The following is a 25,944-nucleotide window of genomic DNA, read 5'->3' on the forward strand; positions in this document are numbered from 1 at the left end:
AACCCAGGGCCTCATGCGTGCAAGGCAAGCACTCTACCACTGAGCCACCTTCCCAGCCCTAAAGTAAAATTCTTAACAAAGTAAGAACAGTAAGGAAAAGATAGTAAGTATTTTGGGGAGTGTGCGGGTACTGGGCCGTGAAGTCAAGAGACTTGAGCTCTCACTTGGCTTTTCTCACTCAAAGCTGCTACTCTGGTAACACACCACACCTCTAACTTGAGGCATTCACTGGTTAATTGGGCTAAGAGTCTCAGAGACTTTTCTGCCCAGGCTGGCTTCCAGCTGTGATCCTCACGTCTCAGCTTCCAGAGGCGTGACCACCAGTGCCCAGTGATTTCTGTAATGTTTTGCGGTATCTGGTTTGTACTTCTCAGACCTAAGCCCCTGCATTTACCATATTATCCAAATAGGCACCATTGCAACTCCTGATACTGTGCTGTGGCAAGAGAGACAGGCGAGAAGATATGGAAACAACATTTATTTTTGATAAATATAAAAGAGGGCTGACTCAAGTAGGAACCAGAAAACAACAGAAAAAGCAGTTAGCTCCCTTCTATTTAAATGCTAATTTACAAGGAGATAGTTAAAAAAGGGGTTCTCTAAACCTGCCCTCTGTGAATTGGTCTAATTTACAAGGAGAGAGTTAGGGGGGTTCTCTAAACCTGCCCTCTGTGAATTGGTCTAATTTACAAGGAGAGAGTTAGGGGGGTTCTCTAAACCTGCACTCTGTGAATGGGTGAAAACTTGACCAGGCAGTGTGAAAGGGCAGATTAAGTAAAACAAAGCCAGACACTAGTGGCTCAGGTCTTGTAATCCCAGCTACTCAGAAGGCAAAGAATTGAGGATCGAGGTTCAAAGCCACCTTGGGCAGAAAAGTCCCAGGAGACTCTCATCTCCAGTAAACCACTAGAAAACTAGAAGTGGGGCTATGGCTCTAAGTGGTAGAGTACTCACCTTGGGCGGAAAAAGCTTAGGAACAATGTCCAGGCCCCAACTTCACGATCCCGGGCCCCCAATTTAAAAAAAAAAAAGTAAAACAAGAGGCTTATGTAAGGAAGCCTTAAAGCTCACCAGGTAAAATACAAAGGAACACCCATCCTGGGTATTCAGAGCCATGGCCTAAGGGTTGGGAGTTGTTAAAAGACTTGTATTCCCCTAGATCAGAAATACTAAAGGCAGCAGGAAACAGCTGTCATTTTGAATCTTTTTCCCCCCAGCCTTAAGCAGGGGTTGAAATCAAAGCCCCACACAGCCACTCATCTCCTCCTCCCCACCCCCACCAAAGGAATAAACAAGAGGAAAAAATGAAAGAAAAAAATAACTGCAAATAGTGTACACACACACACACACACACACACACACACACACACACACACACACACACACACACACACACACACACACACACACACACACACACACACACACACACACACACACACACACACACACACACACACACACACACACCACCAAGCACCAGTGACTCATGCCTGTAATCCTAGCTACTCAGAAGGTTGAGATCGCAGCCAGGGCAGGAAAATCCCTGAGACTCTTATCTCCAATTAAGCACCGAAAGCCAGAAGTGGCGCTGTGGTTCAAAGTGGTAGAGCACTCTCCTTGAGCTGAAGAGCTCAGGGATAGAGCCCAGGCCCAGAGTTCAAGCCCCATGACGGACAAAAAAAAAATTTTTTTTAACTCTTGTTTGCATATCTTGGTAGTTCATTTCGATTATTATCATTTTATATGGTCATATGTACATAGCTATTGACCTACTGTGATACTCTGCTAGGACTATACTATACATATACTAATTATTCCAAATGAGGGAAACCATGGAACCTGTATTTCTTTGAGTATGGCTTACTTCACTTAATAAGACTTTTCCAAGTCTTTCCATTTCCTTATGAATGGGGCAATGTCATTCTTTCTGATAGAAGCATAGAACTCCATTGTATACATACCACATTTTCTTGATCTATTCATCTACTGAGGGGCATCTGGGTAATCTGATTTGGGGAAGGAAAGGGGAATCACAGAAACCGTGGGACGAAGGTGAACCAATGCAACACCCATACTCACTAGACACTCTGTTGGAAATGAACTTTACAACTTACAGGGGAAGGGAATGGGGGGGAAATCAAGAGAAAATGAAGGAGGGGTAACACTGTTCAAAAAGAAATGTAGCCAGGCATCGGTGGCTCACGTCTTTAATCCTAGCTACTCAGAAGGCTGAGATCTGAGGATCATGGTTCAAAGCCAGCCCGGGCAGGAAAACAGGAAAAGTCCGTGAGACTCCTATCTCCAATAAACCACTCAGAAAACTGGAAGTGGCACTGTGGCTCAAGTGTAGAGTGCTCGCTCGCCATGAGCTGAAGAGTTGAGGAATAGCGCCCAAGCCCAGAGTTCAAGCCCCACGACCGACCAAAAAAGAAAGAAATAAACTCATTACCTTACTGATGTAACTAACTATAATCCCTCTTTTTTTTTTTTACTTTTTTTTTTTTTTTACTATAATCCCTCTGTATATCACCTTTACAATTTTTAAAAAAAAGTGAGTAAAAAGGCAAAAAAAGTCTCAGATTTGTCAGCTCAGGCTGGCTTTGAACCATGATCCTCAGATCTCTGCCTTGTGAGCAGCTAGGATTACAGGCAAGTCCCACTTGCAGCTGGCCTATTTTGAGTTTTTAACTCCCATTTCCTGTGTGGGGAAACCCGAACTGCTTCTCTCTCTAACATGTTCCACTAAAATAAATCTTTACTGATACTTTCACCTTGTGAGACTCTCCTTTGAGGGAGGCACCCTGAAGTGCTTTTCACACGTGGATCTCAAGGACCTGTGATTTTGTGTGGATACAGGGGAACTGAGGGAACAACTCCATTCATTCTCCACTGAGACATTGGCTAGCCTGAGCCAAGAGTTGGTCCCTGTAAAGTATGGAAAGCTTGTAGCTTTGCAACTTTATCAGTAAATACCTGTTAGGCATGGTGGAAGCTCTCCTCTCCCATACTAGCCATCCTGGGGAATGGCCTGGGGAATCGATCTGGACCCTCTATCTGTCCCCTCTCAGATCCAACACATTGATACAGATTCACTTGTGGTCAAAATATGATTAAAATTTCTGGAGTTTAAAAAAAAAAACAGAGGGAGTGGAGGAGGGAAGGGATAGTGGGAGAAAATCAAAGGAGTGGGTAACATTTGACAAGAAATGCACTCATTATTTTACTCATGTAACTGCAACCCCTAAGTACAGCATCTTTATAATAAAATAAAATTTAAAAAAAAAAACCTTTGGGCCAGTTCTAAGCAGATGAAGGCAAAAGTGACCTCTTCAGGGCTAGCAGACCCAAGTAACTAGAAAATATATCCCTTTCCCCTTTAATGACTGGGAAAGATCCAAGTTTTTCCAGACTAGCAGTTTAAATGGTTGGACCCACTGTGATCCTGATAATCTAGCATAGCCTGGCAGCAATCTCAGCTGGAAACCAAGAAAAATGACTCAAAAATGAAATTCTAATTTCCTATATCACTTTTATGATTGAAAGTAAAGGGCCAGCACGCGCACACACGGACACATGCCCTTTTAAAGGGCCAGTTACTGGTGGTTCACACCTGTAATCCTAGCTACTCAGTAGGCTAAGATCTGAGGGTTGTGTTTCAAAGTGGGCCAGAGCAAAAAAGTCAATGAGATTTTATATCCAATAACCAACAAAAATCCAGAAGGGAAGGAGTGGCTCAAGTGATAAGAAGGTCAGGGTACATATTACATAAATATATATTTGGAGAAAGGGTCTTGCTTGTAGCCCAAGATGGCCTCAAATCTGCAAACACCCTATATTAGCCTCCCAAGTGCTGAGATTACAGAGATATGTACTACCAAGCTTGGCTCTTGGACTTTCCAATAACTACTAAAAGGTCTGGCATATAAATGGGCACACTATATGAAATGGAATCAGGTACTCACTAATTCCGGGTGAATTCTCCCTTGCAGGCACAACCAGCAGGACAGTCAACCTTTGTTACCATTAACCCAATACTGCTAGATCCTGGGATTTTGCCACAAAGGACCATAACATTTTATGTTCAATACAATCTTCCATAGGGGAGTGGGTCTCTCTCACCAGTTTATGTCCCAAGCCAATAAAATGTGACTGCTTCTGGGGAAAAAAAGAGACTTCTATTGCTATATACCTGCCAAATCCGGAAAATTAATCAAATCGCTTCCATGCACAAAGAGCATCCAAAAAACAAGGCCACACATGGTGCTGCACACCTATATTCCTAGAACTCAGGAGGCTGAGGATCAAGAGTTTAAGTCCAGGGGACTGGGAATGTGGCTTAATGGTAAGAAGTGGTGCTGTGGCTCAAGTGATAGAGTACTAGCCTTGAGCTTCTTAAAATTACCTCAGGGACAGTGCCTAGGACTTGAGTTCCAGCCCCAGGGCTGACAAAAAAAAAAAAAAAAAAAAGAGTTCAATCTAGTCTTGGTTATATATTAAAACCTTGCCTAGAAATGAAAGAGTGAGCACCAGCTCCTGACCTGAGTGGCCCACATCAGTCACTCACAACCCAGAAGGCTGAGCAGGACTGATCAGGGCAAGCAGTGAAACCTCTGGGGCCCAGTCAGGGCTGGTGCCAATGGTGGAGGCCATGATGGAGATCAGCACGCACCATACTATCCAGAAGGGTGTGGCAGGATGCTCTTCCTTAGGCACCCTGCTGTAGCCCTTCCTCTGCAGCTGGCCCTACTTCACAAAGGTCAAGGCTCACTAGTAAAGCCCAAACTTCCAACTGCAGAGACACAGTGGTGCTGCAATCCAGACTCTGCTCACATCACCATTCAGTGACCAGCCAACTGGTATGAGGCTGCAGAAGGGAGAAAAGGCAGGCCAGACAACCCATTCCTACTAGCAATGCTTCCTCTGGCTGTGGTGAGCATTCACCAGACACTAAACACTAACTAGTCATTCTGGTTAATTGGTTTTCATGTGTTAGCTCAACTTCCAATGTGCCCATCTTACAGCTAGTGAGAGAAGTGAACAAAAGACAGGCCAGGAAATCTAAGCAAATTCACACAACTGGTTCTGTCAGACACAGGATTTTAAAGTATTTGTTTATGCTTTTGAAATTGATTTTTTTGGTTCTGGGGTTTGAACTCAGAGCCTCGAACACCCTGGGCTTGCTTGCTTGCTTATTTAGTTGGTGCTCGACCATTTGAGCCACATCTCTGGCATAGCTTTTCCTAGTTATTTTGGAAATGGAGTCTCATAACTTTTCTGCCCAGGATTCTTCAAAGCACCATCCTCCAAATCTCAGAGTAGTTAGGAATCATAGGTGTGAACACCTGGCACCCACCAGTATTTTTTTTTTTTTGGGTCCGGTTGTGGGGCCTGAATTCTGGGCCTGGGCGCTGTCCCTCAGCTCTTCAGCTCAAGGCTAGCACTCTACCACTTGAGCCACAGCGCCACTTCCAGCTTTTTTTTTCTGCTTATGTGGTGCTGAGGAATCAAACCCAGGGCCTCAGGCATGTAAGGCAAGTGCTCTACCACTGAGCCACAGCTCCACTTAAGGCATTTTGCTATTTAAAGAGGCTCATGGACTTCCTTGCCTGGGCTGACTTCAAACTACAATCCCTAGATGTAAAACTCCTGAGTAGCTAGGATTACAGGCTTGAGCCACCAGCGTCTGACATTTATCTTATTTTCAGTGCTGGGGACTGAACCCAGGGCCTCATACACAAGTGCTTTACCAGAAAACTGTATGTGACTACTTGTGCTTTTTTTTTTAATTGTGGAAGCACTGGTTTGGTTTTGGTGAAGCCCTCAAACAATAGGCCTACTTTTTTTTGTTCATGGGACTTGAACTCAGGGCCTAGGCCTTGTCCCTGAGCTCTTTCGCTCAAAGTCAGTGCACTACTACTTTGAGCCATAGTGCCACTTCTGATTTTCTGGTAGTTAATTGGAGGTAAGAATCTCATGGACTTTCCTGCCCTGGCTGGCTCTGAACCTTGATCCTCATATCTCAGCCAACTGAGTAGCTAGGATTACAGGTGTGAACCACAGCACCCTGCTTCTAATTACAATTTTTAAACAAACTATTAAATCATCTGCAAATAATGGCTTTGAATCTTCCTTTTGCATTTTTACACAGACTTTCTTTCTTACTGCATGGCTCAGAGAGGTCCTGCAACTGTTCAATCTAGAATTCTTATCAAAGCAGTTAAGTGTTTACACAGAAATGAAAACATCAAAAGTTCATACATAAACTCAAAGGTCCCTAGAACTGGAAGCAAGGTTCCAGCAGTAGAGCACCTGCATAGTAAGCACAAAGCCCTGAGTTTAAAACCCAGTACCAAACAAAAAAAAAAAAAAAAAAAAGGAACTAAGCATCTTGGGAGGTTGAAATAGATGGGGAGAATGATGGAAGGAGTGACACTGATCAAGATGCATTGGATTCATAAACTGACATGTTGAATTGACATCCCTTTATACAACCTTTATACAACTACTTATTTTTTTCTTTTTTTTTTTTGGTGGGGGGTCCGATCGTGGGGCCTGAACTCTGGGCCTGGGCACTGTCCCTCAGTTCTTCAGCTCAAGGCTAGCGCTCTACCACTTGAGCCACAGCGCCACTTCCAGCTTTTTTCTTTTTGCTTCTGTGGTGCTGAGGAATCAAACCCAGGGCCTCATGCATGCAAGGCAAGCGCTCTACCACTGAGCCACCTTCCCAGCCCACAACTACTTATTTTTAACTAATTAATTAGAAAAACTTCAGCTACGGCACCAGTGGCTCATGAATGTAATTCTAGCTACTCAAGAGGCTGAGATCTGAGGATTCCAATTCAAAGCCAACCTGGGAAGAAAAGCCTGTGAGTCATTTATCTCCAATTAACCACTAAAAAGCTGGAAATAGAGGTGGAAGTTGAGCTGAAAAGCTAAGAGATAACACCCAAGCCCTGAGTTCAAACCTCAGTACTTGCACACAAAAAAAAAGAAAGAAAGAAAAACTTCAAGGGACCCTACATCATGTAGCCACTCTTAAAAAACAAGAATAAGGGGCTGGGAAGGTGGCTCAGTGGTAGAGCGCTTGCCTTGCATGCGTGAGGCCCTGGGTTCGATTCCTCAGCACCACATAAGCAGAAAAAAAAAAAAGCTGGAAGTGGCAATGTGGCTCAAGTGGTAGAGCACTAGCCTTGAGCTGAAGAGCTGAGGGACAGCGCCCAGGCCCAGAGTTCAGGCCCCATGACCAGACCAAAAAAAAAAAAAAAACAAGAATAAGTTGGAACCAAGCTTGGTAGTACATGTGGGTGAAAGTGGGGTGGGGGGGATGCTGAGAGGAAGAGTTTAAAAACAGCCTGGGAAACAATGAAATCCTATGAGAGAGGAGAGAGAGGAAAGAGAGACCGAGACAGAGACAGAGAGAAAATAGTATCACTTCTTAAGCCAAGCTATGGTGGCTCACACCTGCAATCCTAGCTACTCAGGAGATTTGAGGATTGAGCTCTGATGCCAATATAGGTTAAAAAAAAAAAGTCCATCAGACTCTGATTTCCAATTACCAGAAAAGCAAGAAGTAGAGCTGTGGCTCAAGTGATGGGTGCTAGCCTTGAACAAAATAGCTCAGGGACAGCACCAAGACCTGGAAGTCAAGCCCCAAGATTTGCACAAAAACAAATCTGGGGGCTGGGAAGGTGACTCAGTGGTAGAGCGTTTGCCTTGCATGCATGAGTCCCTGGGTTCGATTCCTCAGCACCACATAAGCAGAAAAAGCCCGAAATGGGGCTGTGGCTCAAGTGGTAGAGTGCTAACCTTGAGCTAAAGAGCTGAGGGACAGTGCCCAGGCCCAGAGTTTAGGCCCCATGACCGTCAAAAAAAATTCACTTCTTAATTTCAGAAACACAAAACCAGAGCAATCAGAACAGTTGGTACTAGCATATGGACAGCTATATAAATCCAAGGAAACCACGTGACCCAGATGTCTATGGTCCACTACACTGGACAAGAAAAGGTAAGATCATCTGATGGCAAAAAAAAGAATCTCTTCAATAATAATGGTACAGCCAGGCACCAGTGGTTCACACCTATAATCCTACCTACTCAGTAGGCTGAGGTCTGAGGATTGTGGTTTCAAGCCAGCCAGAACAGAAGTCTATGAGACATTTGTCTCCAATAAACTACTCAGAAAAACCTGAAAGTGGCGCTGTGGTTTAAGTGGTAAAATGCTAGCCTTGGGCAAAAGAAGCTCAGAGACAGTGCTGCCGGAGCTCTGAGTTCAACCCCCAGGACCCGTAATAAAAATAAAATAATAATAATAATGGTACTAGAACTGAATATTCACATACTAAACGAAACATCTAACCTCATTCTATACCACATACAAATTAATACAAAGTTAGGGCTGAGATGAACTCAGTGATATATCTCTCTAAAGTATGTCAAACCCTGGCTTCCAGCCCTAGCCCTGGAGAAACAAAGAAATACAATATTTTATAACTTAGTACATGATCTGCTTGCATGAAATTTCGAGAACCAACAAATCTACCAAGTTACAAAGTAGGTGTTTTCCAAGGGATAAGAGACACGGGAGGGCTGGGAAGGTGGCTCAGTGGTAGAGCGCTTGCTTTGCATGCATGAGGCCCTGGGTTCGATTCCTCAGCATCACATAAGCAAAAAAGAAAAAAGCCAGAAGTGGTGCTGTGGCTCAAGTGATAGAGCGCTAGCCTTGAGCTGAAGAGCTGAGGGATAGCGCCCAGGCCCAGAGTTCAGGCCCCACGACCGGACCCAAAAAAAAAAAAAAAAAAAGAGACACAGGATTCTGGAGTTAGATGGAAATAATGGTTGCATAGCATGGTAAATGTACTTCGTGCCCCTGAATTATATACATTAAAATTTTATTTATATTCAATACTCTAAGATATAAAAAAATAAAAAGCAAAAGAAAGACTCCATCTCCAAACTAACAAAAAACTAGACTAGAAGTATGATCCAAGCAAGCAAGTAAGCCAAGCGAGCCTGAGGCCGAGTTCAATCTTTCCAGCATGAGTAACCATTTCTAGAAGCTAAGACAGATCCTAAGTTTGAGGCCAAAACACACTTCAAAGAAAGAGCCCTCCTCAAAAAAAAAAAAAAAAAAAAAAAAAAAAAAAACAAGAAATAATGGCCAGGCATCAGTGGCTCATGCCTGTAATCCAAACTACTCAAGCTTAAGAGGCTGAAATCTGAGGATTGCAGTTCAAAGCCAACCTGGGCACGTAAATCCATGAGACTCTTATCTCCAATTAACCACCAGAAAACTAGAAGTGGTGTTGTGGCTCAAGTGGTAGGACACTCACCTTGAGCTGAAGAACTCAGGGACAGTGCCCAGGGCAGAGTTCAAGGTCCACAACCGACAATTAATTAATTAATTAAAATAGTGGTAACAACAAATTTGAAAATCAGATCTGCATTTGATCTTACCACTTTTAATGTGTCTGTACAACAGAGCCAAAAAACATTGTGGAAGAAAGCACTTTATTCTACGTCACAAATAGTCACAGCCATAAAACCCTAGGCCATCTCAGTGCAGTTCTGGAACTCCATAGTTTCAGGGCACATTGTCTTCTATGGCTGCTTTGAAGCAAAGCAGATATTAATAAGTGTAATTTCCAGCCTTACACTATACACATCCACTATCAATTATAGCTTTTTTTTGGGGGGGGTATGCACGCACACGTGTGTGTGTGTGTGTGTGTGTGTGTGTGTGTGTGTGTGTGTGTGTGTGTTCGCGCGCGCACTGGTACTAGGGCTTGAACTCAAGGCCTGGGTGCTGTCTCTGAGCTTTGTTGTTCAAGGCTACTGCTCTATACATACCCCTTGAGCCACAGCTCTAATTCCATTTTATTATTTGTTTTGGTTTTGTTTTTTGGGTTTTGGGGGATGTTTAATTGGAGATAAAAGAATCTTTTGGACTTTCTTGCCTGGGCTTGCTTTGAACTGAATTGGGGTCCTTAGATCTTACCTTCCTGAGTAGCTACCCCTGTCCAGATGACCTCTTGATTAGACTAATCTACTTACAGTTCTACACTTAGTACCTCAATGAAATCTCCACAGAACCTAATATCCCCGGGGTTCTTAACACTCCAAAACCAATTTAAGCTCATCAAAGCAAGGGCCACCTACTACTTCTCCAACAGCTGGGTACCCAGGCACCCTGAGTAATGTCATGCTTACTGAAACTCCCAGTGACGGAGAACCCAGGGTGTGCTTGACAGCAGAGTCACACCAACTGCAGAGGCTGCCATCTGCTCCAGTGGCCCTGGCAGCAAGACACGGCAGATGGCAGGACAGGCATTGGGCCTAGATGCAGTTATCTGAGGCCCAGCTGGCCAGAGAGGCTTCTGCTTCCACCCAACACAGCCTTCTAAAGTGCCAGGCAGATCTAATTCTAGAAACCTGAACTGCCCCCCCAAAAAAAACATTTAAATTAAAATGAAGGTCATCAAGGGCAGCCCACTGATTGTGACTTTGTAAACCACTTCATTTCATCTATATACCACTCCCTAATCCCACTCAAAAAGAGGGGAAAGTTTTTATTTCTGTTTTGCACAGATAACTGAGGTTCAAACTCAGGGCCTCATGTTCTCCCTTAGCTTCTCCACTCAAGGCTGGCACTCTAACCACTCGAGCCACAGTTTCACTTCCTTATTTCTGTGTTGAATGGTTTTAAGAAAGGGTGTTGGCTTGGGAGCTGGCCTAGCTTGTATGACACACCAAATTCAAGTGCCAACATTCCAAAAAAGGGGGGGATTTTAGGAGCTGGGAAGGTGGCTCAGTGGCAAAGTGCTTGCCTTGCATGCAATGAGGCCCTGGGTTCGATTCCTCAGCACCACATAAGCAGAAAAAGCCAGAAGTGGCGCTGTGGCTCAAGTAGTAGAGCACTAGCCTTGAGCTGAAGAGCTGAGGGACAGTGCCCAGGCCCAGAGTTCAGGCTCCACGACCGGCAAAAAAAAAAGGGGGGGATTTTAGAAGAGAATTGACTTTCTGAAAAGTACAATTTTAATGGATTAAAGCAGGCACCAATAGCCCACACCTATAACTCTACTTACTCAAGAGGCTGAGGTCTGAGATCTCTGTTCAAAGCCACCTTAGGCAGAAAAGTTGGACTCTTACCTCCAATTAACCACCAAAAAATGCTGGAAGAGGTATGGCTTAAGTAGTAGAACACTAGCCTTGAACAGAAAAAACCAAGTGAGAGCTTAATACCTTGAGTTCAAGCCCCACAACAAACCAAAAAAAAATTCTTAGGGTGCTGGGAATATGACCTAGCAGTAGAGTGCTTGCCTAGCATGCACAAAGCCCTGGGTTCGATTCCTCAGCACCACATAAACAGAAAAAACCGGAAGTGGTGCTGTGGCTCAAGTGGTAGAGTGCTAGCTTTGAGCTGAAGAGCTGAGGGACAACACCCAGGCCCAGAGTTCAAGCCTCACGAATGAAAAAAAAAAGAATCTCACGGACTTGGGGAGGAGAGGGGAGAGAGTTGGAGGGAGAGAAAGTGGGAGAAAAACAAGGGAAGAGTTAACAATGAGCAACAAGAAATATACTCATTACCTAAGTATGTAACTGTAAGCCCTCTATACATCATCTTGACAATAAAATTTAATTTTTTTAAAAGTCTCAGTTGGGTGCCTGTGGCTCACACCTGTAATCCTAGCTACTCTGGAGGCTGAGATCTGAGGATTGTGGTTCAAAGCCAGCCTGGGCAGGAAAAGTCCATGAGATTCTTATCTCCAATTAACTACCAGAAAGCTGGAAGTGGCACTGTGGCTCAAGTGGTAGGGTGCTCGCCTTGAGCTGAAAAGGTCTCACAGACTTTCCTGCCTGGCTGGGCTGGCTTGGCACTTTGATCCTCAGATGTCAGCCTCCTGAGTAGCTAAGGTTATAAGCATGAGTCACTAGTGCCTGACTCATGAGACCCACTTCTAAAGGAAGAGCTGACTTCAGCTCAAGGCTAGCGCTCTACCACTTGAGCCACAGCGCCACTTCCAGCTTTTTTTTTCTGCTTATGTGGTGCTGAGGAATCGAACCCAGGGCCTCATGCATGCAAGGCAAGCGCTCTACCACTGAGCCACCTTCCCAGCCCCGGATGTATTTCTTTTTTAAAATATTTTATTGTAAAGATGCTGTACAGAGGGGTTACAGTTACATGAGAAAGTTAATGAGTACATTTCTTGTCGAACATTGTTACCCCCTCCTTTGTTTTTCTCCTATCCCTTCCCTCCCCCACCTCCCCTACCTCCCCCACTCCTCCCAAAGTTATAAAGATCATTTCTAACAGTGTTAATTTACCCCTCTGTCTTCTCTTTATCAATTCCTTTATATTCAATGACAATATTATATAATATTTGACATTTCAATCTAAATTGTTCTTATATTTAGTAATACTTACAGGTTTCTATTCAGTTTTCACACATTATCAGTCACACACATTTGTGTATTGCAGAACAACAATACTTTCACCCCTAATCTTAGCAGCTGTCTCTTTTTTGTATATATTTTTTATTGTAAAAATACTGTACAGAGGGGTTACAGTTACATGAGTAAGGTACTGAGTCCATTTCTTATTAAGCATTGTAGCCTCCTTTGTTTTTCCCTTCTCTCTCCACCTCCCCCAAAACAGATATATTTCATGTATATGGATAATTTTGGATTAGTAAATCACTTTAAAACTTTTTTTGGAAATGACTTATTTAAATAGTTTTTTACACGAGATTTATTTGTATAAACATGTTTATTTAAAAAAAATAAAGGAAGAGCTGAATGCAAGGACACATCTAAAATAATATAAAACAAGCTAATCAAGAGCAGGAAGGAAGACTAGCTCAAAAACAACTACCAAACTTGGGGCTGGAGGCACAGTTATGACAAAAAGAAGAAGGAGGAGGAGGAGAAAGAGGAAGAAAGAGGAGGAGAAGGAGGAAGAAAGGGAGGGAAGGAGGAAGAAAGGGAGGGAAGGAGGAAGAAAGGGAGGGAAGGAGGAAGAAAGGGAGGGAAGGAGGGTGGGAGAGAGGGAGGAGGAGGAGGAAGAGGAGGGGGAGGAGTGGGAGGGGGGGAGGAAAAGAAAATAATCAGCCAGGCACTGGAGGAAGAAGAAATCAGCCAGGCACTCGTGGCTCATACCTATAATCCTGGTTAGTCTTGAGGCTCAGATCTGAGGACCTCGATTCTGACCCTGCCTGAGCAGGAAAATCTATGAGACTCTTTATCTTCAACTAACCAGCAAAAAGCCATAAGTAGAGCTGAGGCTCAAGTGCTAGAGCAGTAGCCATAAGTGGAGAAAAAAAAAAAAAACTGAAAGCATGTTCTGAGTTCAAGCTCCAGTACTGGCACCAATAAAATGATTTGGTGTTGAGGGCTCAATCACTAAGACCAAAAGAGTAAATAAAATAATGTAATAGACTATTGCACTATTTAGTCAGACACTAAAGTTATTTCAAGTAAGCGTGTTTGATCTGCAAATGGACACTGAACTATCCTTTATAATATGAAAATAATTCAGAGGAAAGGTCTGAATTACTAGTCAATGTTTATATAGATTTCTTAAAGTACAATGTAGGGCTGGGAATGTGGCTTAGTGGTAGAGTGCTTGCCTACCATGCATGAAGTTCTGAGTTTTGATTCCTCAGTACCCCATAAAGAGAAAAGGCTAGAAGTAGCACTGTGGTTCAAGTAGTAGAGTGTTAGCCTTGAGCAAAAGCAGCTCAGGGACAGTGCCCAGACCCTGATTCAAGCCCCGGGACTGGCAAAAAAAGAAAAAGAAAAAAGAAACAAAAGTACAATGTGAACACCATGGAGTTGTTGTTCTCTGTACTGTTTCTGGCACATGATAATCAGTAATAGCTAATATCTGAGTAATTATTTTATCCCAGACCCTAATCTAACTGCTTAATGCCCATTAAACTCATTTAAACTTCACAGTACCCCAAAATACCTGATGAATGAATTTATACTTTTTGGAGTATAACAGTGACAGCTAGTTCCTCAATAATTTAATCCTAGCTACTCAGGACGCTGAGATCTGAGGACTGCCACTCAAAACTAGCTAGGGCAGCAAAGTCCATGAGACTCTTATCTCCAATTAACCACCAGAAAACCGGAAGTGGTGCTGTGGCTCAAGTGGTAGAGTGCTCCTCGCCTTGAGCTGAAGAGCTCAGAGAGTGCCCAGGCCCACGACCAACCAAAAAAAAAGAAAGAAAGAAAGAAAGAAAAGAAAAGAAAGAAAAAAAAAAGAGAAAAGAAACAAGCCAGGCATGAGTGGCTCACATCTGTAATCCTAGTTACTGAGGATCATGGTTCGAAGCCAGCCCAGGCAGGAAAGTCCATGAGACTTTTTTATCTCTAATCAGCAAAAAGCTAGAAGTGGTAGTGCCAGTCTTGAGCAGAAAAGCTAAGGGACAGCACCTAGGGCCTAGTTCAAGCTCTAGTACTAGCACATACACATACACACAATGAGAACCTAAGAAAAGCAATAGCAGTTTTACCGTTTATACATTACTGTGATTCTGAAATATATAAGTACAATAGGCAGGACATTTGACCCTGAAAAAAATGCCCCAGAAGTGTATTTGGGAAGGGGCACTGGCAGGGCTACAGTTCAAGAATTATGGTCAAGGCTGGGAAGGTGGCTCAGTCGTAGACCGCTTGCCTTGCATGCCTGAGGCCCTGGGTTCAATTCCTCAGCACCACATAAGCAAAAAGAAAAAAGCTGGAAGTGGTGCTGTGGCTCAAGTGATAGAGTGCTAGCCTTGAGCTGAAGAGCTGAGGGACAGTGCCCAGGCCCAGAGTTCAGGCCCCACGACCACACCCAAAAAAAAAAAATTATGGTCAAGTAGTACACAAATTAATCTGAATCCCGGAAAATTCTAACAGCAGAGGTACATGGGTGTGGCTTCTCACCCCAAAGGTAAAGTTCTAACCAGTGTTGACCTTACATAGCTGGCAGAAGCTTGAATGGTCTACATGTTTATGCATGCATTTTTATGCACCTCTATTCAGCTCTGGTGCTTTCCTGAATTTACCTAGTGCAGAAATCAGCAAACTCTTTCTATTAAAGAGCCAAGTAGTGAATACTTCAGGCTTGGTCCACCACAAGGCCTCCACTGATTATACTCAACCCTGCACCTGAACTATAAAGCAGCCAACAAATGTAAGCAAACAGGCATGAGGTAATTCCTATACAACTTTATTTACAAGAAGAAATAAAGGCCACTAATTGCTAGATCTTAGCTTCTGACTTCTAACCCAGAAAACACAATCCTGTGAAAGCAAATGTAAATTTTGCTTTAGGCTCAAATTCTTCCCCAATCTATTAATCTTGTTAAAACAAATCCAAATTTTCAGAGAAAGAAATGCAACAGAAGCTGGGCATTGGTGGCTCAAGCCTGTAATCCTAGCTACTCAGGAGGCTGAGATCTGAGGATCACAGTTCAAAGCCAGGCTGGGCAGAAAACTCCATAAGACACTTATCTCCAATAAACCACTCAGAAAGCCGGAAGTGGCACTGTGGCTCAAGCGCTAGAGGGACAGTGCCCAGGCCCAGAGTTCAAGCCCCATGACTGACCAAAAAAAATAAAGAAATGCTAGCCGGGCGCTGGTGGCTCACGCCTGTAATCCTAGCTACTCAGGAGGCTGAGATCTGAGGATCACGGTTCAAAGCCAGCCCGGGCAGGAGAGACCATGAGACTCCTATCTCCAATAAACCACCAGAAAACCGGAAGTGGCGCTGTAGCTCCAGTGGTAGAGCGCTCGCCTTGAGCTGAAGAGCTGAGGGATAGCGCCCAGGCCCAGAGTTCAAGCCCCACGACCGACAAAAAAAAAAAAAAAAGAAATGCAACAGAACTAAATTTGAAATACTAAAAAATAAACTAAGCTAGCACAGGTGGTTCATGCCTGTAATCCTAGCTACTCTGGAGGCTGAGATCTGGGAAACTTGGTTCAAACCCAGTCTGAGCAGAGAAGTACATGAAACTCTCATCTACACACACACATACACACACACACACACACACACACACACACACACACCGGAGGTAGAGCCCCAGGACCAGCACCAATAATATTTTTTAAATGACTTGTTTAAATTAATTTAGCAAAGTAACAAATCTAGTATTATTTGAAACGCTTTTTTGCCAGTCCTGGGGCTTGAACTCTGGGCCTGGGCACTGTCCCTGCGCTCTTCAGCTCAAGGCGAGCACTCTACCGCATGAACCACAGCGCCACTTCCAGTTTCCTAGTGGTTTACTGGAGATAAGAGTCTCCCAGACTTTTCTGCCCTGGCTGGCTTTGAACCGAGATCCTCAGATCTCACCTCCTGAGTAGCTAGGATTACAGGCGTGAGCCACTGGCACCACCGGGTATCCCTGAGCTTCTTTAGCTCAAGGCTGGTACTCTATCACTTGAGCCACAGTGCCAGTTTCAGCTTTTTCTGTGTATGTGGTACTGAGGAATCGAACCTATGGCTTCATGCGTGCAAGACAAGCACTTTACCACTAAACCATATTCTCAGCCCTTATTTTGGATTTTATGAATCTCATGTTACCCAAAGTAACTCACTACTTCAAATACTCAAAAGAAAGACAACTAAAAGTCATATATCAGTGCTTTACACCTGTAACCCTAGCTACTCAGAAGGCTGAAATCTGACCATGGATGTTCAAACCCAGCCCAGGTAGTAAAGTCTAAGATCCTTAGATCTCAACCTCCTAAGTAGGTAAGATTACAAGTGTATCTGGGTACTGATGGCTCACTCAGGAGGCTGAGATCTGAGGATTGCAGTTCGAAGCTAGCCAAGGCAGGAAAATCCTTCAGACTCTTATCTCCAATTAACAAAGCAGAAAGCTGGAAGTGGAACTGTAACTAAAGTGGTAGAATGCTAGCCTTGAGCCAAGCACCGAGGCCCTGAGTTCAAGCCCCAGGACCAGCACCAAAAAAGAAAAACATTACAGGTATAATTAAATAAATCCTATCTTTCTACCTAGACTGTCCTCTCTCACACACAGCCAACTCTTAAATGCTAGTCACTCCAGATTCAATGAGCACTATTTCCTCTCCAAACTTTCCAAGATGTCCCTAAAGCCAGGGTTTCCTTCCTTTCTGATTACAAGAAAAGAAGACTAAGCACATGTTGATTTCTCATTCTCCCTCCCAGGATTAAGAATACTTTAAGGGAGAAAGGGAGGGAAGGGATGACATTGTCCAAAAAGAAATGTACTCTTTACCTGATTTATGTAACTGTAAACCCTGAGTACATCACCTTCATAATATCAATCAAAAAATTTTAAAGAATACCTTAAGGTATGAATTTTTATTGCCCTTTTTACACCCAAGCCCAAGACGTACCACACCCCTTCACTTAGCTAGCCAGGATTGGACAGACTCCAGGCACTTGCCCAGAAGCAGAATGCAAGGTCCTGGTAGGAGAACACGGCTGCCACCCAACCATTTCATACTCACAGTGTAGAAGAATGAACAAGAGCACTGGACTCCAGAATGGCTATATTAAGCCAAAACGAAGAGACAAAGTCCCAGAGACAGGATCAGAAAGTAGTGGCTAGAGGGCAAAATTCAAAGAACCTATCCCCAGGGCAAAAAGAGCAATAGATTAGAACTAATGGAGGCCTTCCACAAGTACCACCCACAGACAGAAAAGGACAGACACATACCAGAGCAATCTTTTCAAATAGAACACGTTACAACAAAATGTTTTTGCTTTCCAGTAAATGTCTGCACACATATGCACAATACAATACACAGATTAACAACCAAATACATATACCCAAACCATTTAAATTGTAGTGGGGGGATAGATGCACACACACTAAATAAATAAACTTTGCCTCCTTGCTACCTTTCTCCTTAGCCAAAAGGAGATAAAATAAAAATGATTAACATTCATACCACCAAAAAACCAGAAATGGTGCTGTGGCTCAAAGTGTTAGAGCACTAGCCTTGAGCAAAAGAACTCAGGGATAGTGCCCAGACCTTGAGTTCAAGCCCCACAACAACAAAAATAAATAACCCCCCAAAAAGCTTTAGTTTATTGTTTTGTTCTGTTTTGGTTTTGGTGCTGGGGCTTGAACTCAGCCTTGTTACTGTTCCAGAGCTTTTGTCCCCAAGGCTAGCCCTCCGGCTCCTGAGTTACAGCCCTACCTCCAACTTCTAGGTGACTAATTGAAGATAAGAGTCTCGTAGACTTCCTGCCTTCAAATCCTGATCCTCAGATCTCAGCCTCCTGAGTAGCTAGAATTAAAAGCCTGAGCCACTGGCATCTGGCTAGTTTACTGCCTTTTAAGCACTGTTGCTACACTGGGCATGGTGAGGCACACTTGTAATCCCAACATTCAGCAAACTGAGAGGCATGAACATGACAAATTTGCGAGTTGCATAGCAAGACTAAAAACCTGCTGATATAACCATGTTACTTCCTTCAATTTCTGTTAAAGTTAGTATTATAGACAAGAAATGGAGATTAAACATACTGCATGTCACCTATCAAGCATACATGGACAAAGTACTAAGATACATGAATAAACAAATACTACAGGCTACCATAGAATTCAGAAATATCACAAACTCGTGTCTATAATCCTAGGTAATCACAAAGCTGAGGTCTAAGGCTCACAGTTCAAAGCTAGCCTGGGCAGAAAAGTCTGTGTGACTCTTCATTCCAATTAATCACCAAAAATAGCAAAAAGCGGAGATGTGGCTCAAGTGGCAGAGCACCAGCCTTGAGCCAAAAAAAGCTAAAGGATATCACATAGGCCTTAAGTTCAAACCCTAGTACTGGCACAAAAATAAAATTTAAATAATATATGTATATATTATGTATATGCATATATATGACACAACAGTTCTTGGCAAACTATAGCAAAGATTGGTAGTAATAAGAGCTAAGTCTAACCAAAATTATGTAAAACTATGAAAACTAAAATTATGAAAACCAGTATGGTTTTCAACCCAACCTATAATAGAATGAAACACTTGATGAATATTTGCAAAAAAAAAAAAAAAAAAAACAAAAACCTTATAAGGTTTGCACTTTCTCCCATTCCACAGGTCTAGCCTAACACTATTTATACTAAAACTGTAAAATATTTCACAGATAACATTTTTCAAAAGTTAGTTTACTGCTTGCTGACTACCACTTTCCAGAATCTGGCATCTCTCATCTTTAGACAACTTCTGCCTTAAGGCTAGGTTGGGAAAGTGGCTCGGGGATAAAGCAGCAGGCCCAGAGGCTTGATCTCCAGGAAACAAAAGAAAAAAATAAGTCATGCAATCAACTGTTACAAGAATTAATATGACAAACTCTATGAAATCTCAAGACAAAGATCTTCATATGCAAGTAAAGTTTATCAGTCAGAGGTTCATCTTTCGTAAGTAGAAAAATCTGAGGAAACAAGCCAATGTTATTCAAAACAACCAAAAGGGGTGGAGGGGAACCTTTAAAGAGGAAACAAAGTCTAAAAGCCAGACTGGGCATGGTGGTTCATACCTATAACCTTTGCTACTCAGAAGGCCCTAGCAAAAAACAAAAACAGAAGGCCCAAGCAAAAATAAGAGACTCCATCACCACCAGGCATAGTGCTACTTTACACGATATCCTAGTTATACAGGAGATCCTGGATAGGAGGGTCATAGTGTGAAACTGTCTGAGGCCTAGCACTGGTAGGGAAAAAGAAAGAGAAACCCCTACTTAAAAACTAAACAAAAAAGGACTGAGAAAGTGGCTCAAGTGATAGGACACCATATAGCAAGCAAGAAACTCTTGGGTTCAAGCCCCAATACTATGAAAATAAAATAGTAAAAGCCAGGCAGGTGTGGCCAGTTGGGAGGCTGAGACATTATGGTAGAGTTGAGGCTGGCCTGGATAATGAAGTGAAACACTCTACTCTTTGTCTCAAAAAAAGAAAATATTTAGTTTATGTCTGGGAAAGTGGCTTAGTGAGAGAGTGCTTGCCTAGCATTCAGGAAGCCCTGGGTTCAATTTCTCAGTACCACCTAAACAGAAAAAGCCAGAAGTGGAGCTGTGGCTCAAGAAGTAGAGTAGTAGCCTTGAGCAACAGAAGTTCAGGGAAAGTGCCCGGGGGGCCTTGGTTCAAGTCTCTGGACTGGGAAAGCCAGAAAGGGGTGGGGGGAGAGGGAGGGAGGGAGGGAGGGAGGGAGGGAGGAAGGAAGGAAGGAAGGGAGGGAGGGAAGAAGGAAGGGAGGGAGGGAAGGAGGGAAGGAAGGGGGGAGGGTAAGAAATATTTAGTTTATGATTTAGCCAGGCAAACCCAATGGTTTATTTTCCTTCCTCTTGCCTTCTGGCCACTTTTATCCCACAGAATCCTAGAACACTTTTTTTTTTTTAAATAAACACAAGTAAAAACATCATAGAAGATGTGATAAAATAGGATCTACTATCCAAAATCAAATTAATGATAATGTATAGAATTGCTCATATTATATTTCTGCTTTATAGTGAAAAACAATCAAGCCCAGCAAGATGGTTCACACCTATAATCCCAGCAGTTAGGAGGAACAGCTTATACTATTCCAGGACAGCTTGGGTTACATCGATCTTCTCAAAAACTGGGAAGCAAAGGATTTAGGGAAGAGAGGGAAAAGAGAATGAAGCTAGAGTCCTGAAGGATTCAGTATACCTGTGGGATTATTTTAACTGATTATGGCTTGGGAGATAAATGATACTTCAGACTGACAGTTCTGAATGCCCTACCACTTGAAATATTTGTGTTGTAAATCATCAAAGAATGTTACACTTCTTAATTAATTCCCTACGTTTATATATGGATTAAGACACTCCTGGATTTAAGTGTTTCATTATCTCATACAGAGTACTTTTGGATATTAAAAAGAGGGCATTCATTATCGCTAGGCATCAGTAGCTCATGCCTATAATCTAGCTACTGTAGCAGCTGAGAGCAAACAGATGACAGTCCAACACCAGTGTAGACAGAAAAGCTCAAAAGACCTGGAAAATAACCTGTAGAGATCGAAAATACCAACATGCTTGATAATATATACAGGATCTATTCATATATACACAAACTGACTAAAGGATTGTATACGTAGGGGAGGAGTCCAAAGCTGTAATTCCACTAAACAACTAATGTACTGTTTACCAAGATGAATACCAGGAAGTAAAAACTCATTTAAGGGGAGAAGGCAAAGGAGAGGGCACTGGAGAGAGGAAGGGTGAGCAAATGCAGTCATTATATTCAATATACATTATGTAAAAAAATGAACTTCCTAACTTGAGGGTAGAAAAGGGAGAGAAACAGATGGGGGAGGATGACTTTAATCAAGATGCATTGGAGCTGGGAAGTTGGCTCAATGGTAGAGCGCTTGCCTTGCATGCATGAGGCCCGGAGTTCAATTCCTCAGCACTACATAAGCAGAAAAAGCCGGAAGTGGTGCTGTGGCTCAAGTGGTAGAGCGCTAACCTTGAGCTGAAGAGCTGAGGGACAGCGCCCAGGCCCAGAGTTCAGGCCCTACAACCTACACACACACACATACACACATACACACACACACACACACACACACACACACACAAAAAGATGCATTGTATTCATAACCTGACTCAGAATTGTAACCTCTTTGTTTAACCAGTTAATAATTAAAAAGGAAATGCCAGGACCCTTGGCTCACACCAGTGATCCTATCTACTCAGGAGGCTGAAATCTGAGGGTGGCAGTTCAAAGCCAACCCAGGCAGCAAAGTCCCCGAGACCCATATCTCCAATTAAGGCCTAGAAATCTGGGAAGTATGGCTCTAAGTGATAGAGTGCTAACCTTGAGCACAAAGAGCTCAGGGACAACGTTCTGGGCCTGAGTTCAAGACCCATGTCCAACAAAAAAAGTAAAAGAACCAGCAAAGACTGGGCACAGGTTGCTCACACCTGTAACCCTAGCTATTCAGGTGGCTGAGATCTGAGAATGATGGTTCGAAGCCAGCACAAACAGGAAAAGTCAAGACAGGGTTCTAGCTTCCAATTAGAAGCCATGTAACTTCAGTATTAACGTCAGTTAAATTCTGTGATTCAGTTACTCCCTTACATGTAAAATGGGGGAAATCCAGTAGTCCTTACAAGGCTATTCTCAAATAACTGACATTGTACAGAAAAATGACATGCCCTCAACCTTAATTATGATTATTTCCCTTATCACTAGATCTAAAAATTCAAGACCAGTAAGGAAAATTGAGCCTGGAGTAAATGAGGTATCCTACTTGAAAATTCCCCGTTTTCCCTGCAATACTAAGGGTTTGAACTGAAAAGTCTCAAGATTGCCCAGCAGGAGTTCACAGCCACACCCCCAGATCTTTAATCCAAAATTCCATACTTAATTTGTCCTCCTAAAGAAAAGGGGAAAGGAGGTGGGCCTAGTAGTCTTGGGGGTAGCAGTGGGATATGACTATAGTACCTGATACTAGGTAGGCTGAGGCAGGAATATTAAGCCCAGGAGTTGAAAGCCAGCTTGAGCAACACGGCAAGATTCTGTCTCCCTTCACAAGGAAATGTCAACCTTCAGAAGGAAAGAAGGGAGGGAAGGAAGAAATGGAATGGAATTGAAATGAAGGGAAGGGAAGAGGAGGGGAAGGAGAAGGAAGAGAAAAGAAACTAGAAGGAAATCAGAGTACCACGTCTGTTTTGTTTTTGGTTTCGTTTGTTCATTAGAGACTAGGTTTCATTTGGTTGCCTAAGGCTGGTCTGGAACTTGGGAGCTCAAAGTGATCCCCAGGCTGCAGCTTCACCAGCACTGAGGCTGCGGGCACACCACCCGGCAGGGCTCCCAAGTATCGTTTTGTTTCTCAGGTTTTTTGTTCTTCCGACACCTTTTCACGACGTAGCCTGGGTGGTCTGGGCTCCCCAACCAGAATGCTGAATACAATACAAGTGTAAGCATTTACCCGTGCTCCACCAATGCACGGCTTTAAATACAGGCTTTGTGAGACACATTTAACTGGAAGCTACACTATTCGTTCTTAGGAACATGGAGGCCAGATAACTACCATCCCAGAAGTTGTGCCGGACACCTCTTCTGTCCCAAATACCCTATAAATAAAGACTTGTTATACTTGAGGCAATTATCCCGAATTCGAAAAGGAAGCAACCATCTTTACACAACTCAAGCTCTAGGCTTGAAGAATTAAAGTCTATTTTCCCTGACGTAAGGAAAACATCTATTTATTGCTTGTTAATGCAGCAAAACAGATTATAGGCTCCTTTTCCAATTCTCCCTTCTCAAAAAAACATAATATGCCACCGTAATAGTAACTCATAAGCATATTTTTGCCAACTGTGAACACAATCATGACCCATGCTCCCTGTAATTTCTTTTTGCCACTAGGTACTAAGGATGTAACGCGGAGGAGTAAAATTCGTTAATTCGCTTCATGGGTTGAAAAGTCAGATAAACTAGTTGAAAAGCAAGCCAGCCACCTGCGTGAAAGTGGTATACATTTTACATTCACGATCCAACTGTCAGGCAGCAAATCACAAACACGCGTGAAAAACATCTTCAATCTAAAAACCTATTTGATTGATAACCGACGGCCTTCCAGCCAACATACCCTTGCCATAAATCTTCCTTCACACGAGCCCCCGTTAATCTGCTCCCCATCCCTTCTGGAATAAATAAAAATAGTCCGATTACTTCAATACGAAATTTGCCCAAGGGCGGGGGGGGGGGGGGGGGGGGAGGGTAATAAATCTTTTGAAGTCCCACTAAAAGCCGGACTTCACAAAGAAAGTAGTGTACTAAGGTTCTCAGGAAGCAAAACCTTGCATTCATTAAGTATCCTTTCCCCACCCCCTCCAGGATAAACCGAACGATAAGGTTCAGAATTGGGAGTCGAGAAGAAATCGAAATACCTGGGGAAGATATCCCAAATGTCCCCTCTTCCGCCAAATCTCCAGGGGCTGCAGGAGGGCCGGTGGGGTGGGGGGGTGGGGGGAAGAGGAAAAATAAATCCCACACAACCGGGTACTTCCCGTCTCCAGCAGTGTAAACGCCACTAAGTCGTCCCAGGCTCTCGCATCCTCCCGCCGCCCCTCCCCCTCTTCCCACCCTGCCCCCCCCCCTCCCGCGCGCTTCTTTCCCCACGCAGTTTCTTAGGCCCAAAGATTAAGAAGAATGATCAGGATGCCAAAGACCGCCCCCGACTTCGGGGTCTCAATCCAATCCCACAGGCACACACGAAATAAACAAGACGAGGCCAACCTAAAGCTTCACACGGCTTAGAGGAGGTACAAGAAGCGTCCTCCCCCACCGCACCCCCAAAGCACATGCTGCGCCCCCTACCCCATCCCATGTACCCACCCTTCCCCCACCTCCCACCCCACTCAGCCCGGACAGCAATCTTCCCACCGAAAAGAGAAAATGATGCCGCTGGCCGCTAAGCACCACACGGGCGTCACCCCCAGCAAGACAAAAAAGTCATTTACAAGATAACCCCCAAGTCGCATGGGTGCCCGGGCTTGATCAGCTCGCCAAGGGTCCATGACAAGGGGTGGCGTTTTTACCTCGTGGGCTCAGCGGTCATGTTTTGGTTTTTTTTGGTTGGGTTGGGTTTGGTTTTTTTTTTTTTGCTGGAACGCCTGGGCGACTTCTGCGACCCTCGGGCGCCGCTCTGCACTGCCTGGCGTCCGAGGCCGGTCGAAATGCACGGGAGTCCTAGGAGTTGCCTGCAGCTGGTGCTTGGATGGTCGCCCCCAGCTCAAAAGCCGTCACCACTGCCACCGCCGCAGGAGCCGCGGAAACAAAGCGACGCCGCCGCCGCCGCCATTTTGTTGGGCCGAGGCTCAGGCAGGAGAATTGGCGCGTCCTCCCTCTTCCTCTTTCCGGCCTCCATTGGCTACCTCCTCCCCAGCGCCGAGTCTCATTGGCTACGGAAATTCACCTTCTTTGGGGGCCTGTTGCTAAGGCGGTCGACGTCATTTGATCCCCCCTCCACCTTTGCACAGAGGGTCCAAATCGGTCCTCGTTGACCTGAAAATGCTAAATGACTAAATGACGTGTGGAGACTTTATTCCATAAAAGCTCCTTTGGATCCATCCGTGTTTGCTTGGATCTAAAGAGTGAAACGATAGAAAGCAGGATGCGTTTATTGAGAATTTACTATATGCCCAGCACTACACCGATCTTTTATCTGCCTTAGCACTTGTGATCCTTGCACCCTCTAAAATCAGACCTACGTTTTTCAGATGAGGAAACCAAGACACAAAATTACAAACCAGAGCGAATTTCAGACCACATATTGCCCTCTGTTTTGGTTTGCTTTTTTTTCCTCCTTTCTTTCGTTGTTTTTTTGTTTTTTCCAATTGACCCCAGGGCCTTGCACACACTATACAAAACGTGTTCTGTCACTGAGCTACACCCCTAACCTACACTCTCAATCACCAATTTATACGGCCATCCAATATAAATACATTTCTATTATTCCAGTATACCAGCAGTTTCTTTCCGGCCTACTTAATATGGAATATTCAGCATGCTGAAATGCTTACAAATATATGGACATATGCTTATGTATATCTTTATGTACATGACACATAACCGCGTTGAAATCAACTTACTATTCTTTCTATACTGAATAAACTAAACTGCTACTTGGAGCTAGCATCACATCAGCCGGCCATTTTCCCAGTTCCACGTGATGATGTATAGCTTCCAAACCAGCCAATCTAAATACTTTTATTCCCCATTACAGAAGAGATTTAACTAGATGGTCTGTAAAATACTTTCCAGCTTCCACATTCTGGTTTTTGTTTTTTTTTCTTAGTGCCACTATGTACACAATCTATGGCTTCATTCAGGCTCCTAGCATTAATTTGATTCTTCATTGGCAATCTCTGCAAATCACAAATCAGTTCCCCCAAAATTGAAGTTTCTAATTTTATTTGCA

General features: G+C 43.6%; 1 protein-coding gene across 5 annotated transcripts in view; it reads right to left on the reverse strand.

Moving 5' to 3' along the window:
- Atrx (ATRX chromatin remodeler) overlaps nucleotides 1-24,841 on the reverse strand; it is a 165,454-nt gene extending 140,613 nt beyond the window's left edge. For 4 of the 5 annotated variants that reach the window (XM_042668266.1, XM_042668265.1, XM_042668264.1 and 1 more), the window contains exon 1: nucleotides 24,563-24,841. In XM_042668266.1, coding sequence (XP_042524200.1) covers nucleotides 24,563-24,582 — 20 coding nt within the window. In that variant the 5' untranslated portion in view covers nucleotides 24,583-24,841. Of the gene's footprint in view, nucleotides 1-23,911; nucleotides 24,038-24,562 lie in introns of those variants that run through there. The other variant, XM_042668267.1, reaches the window with a different exon arrangement.
- Nucleotides 24,842-25,944: the final 1,103 nt, after the last annotated feature.

Source organism: Dipodomys spectabilis, unplaced genomic scaffold (assembly GCF_019054845.1).
Source record: "Dipodomys spectabilis isolate Male_0828 unplaced genomic scaffold, ASM1905484v1 ptg000424l, whole genome shotgun sequence".
NCBI lineage: Eukaryota > Metazoa > Chordata > Mammalia > Rodentia > Heteromyidae > Dipodomys > Dipodomys spectabilis.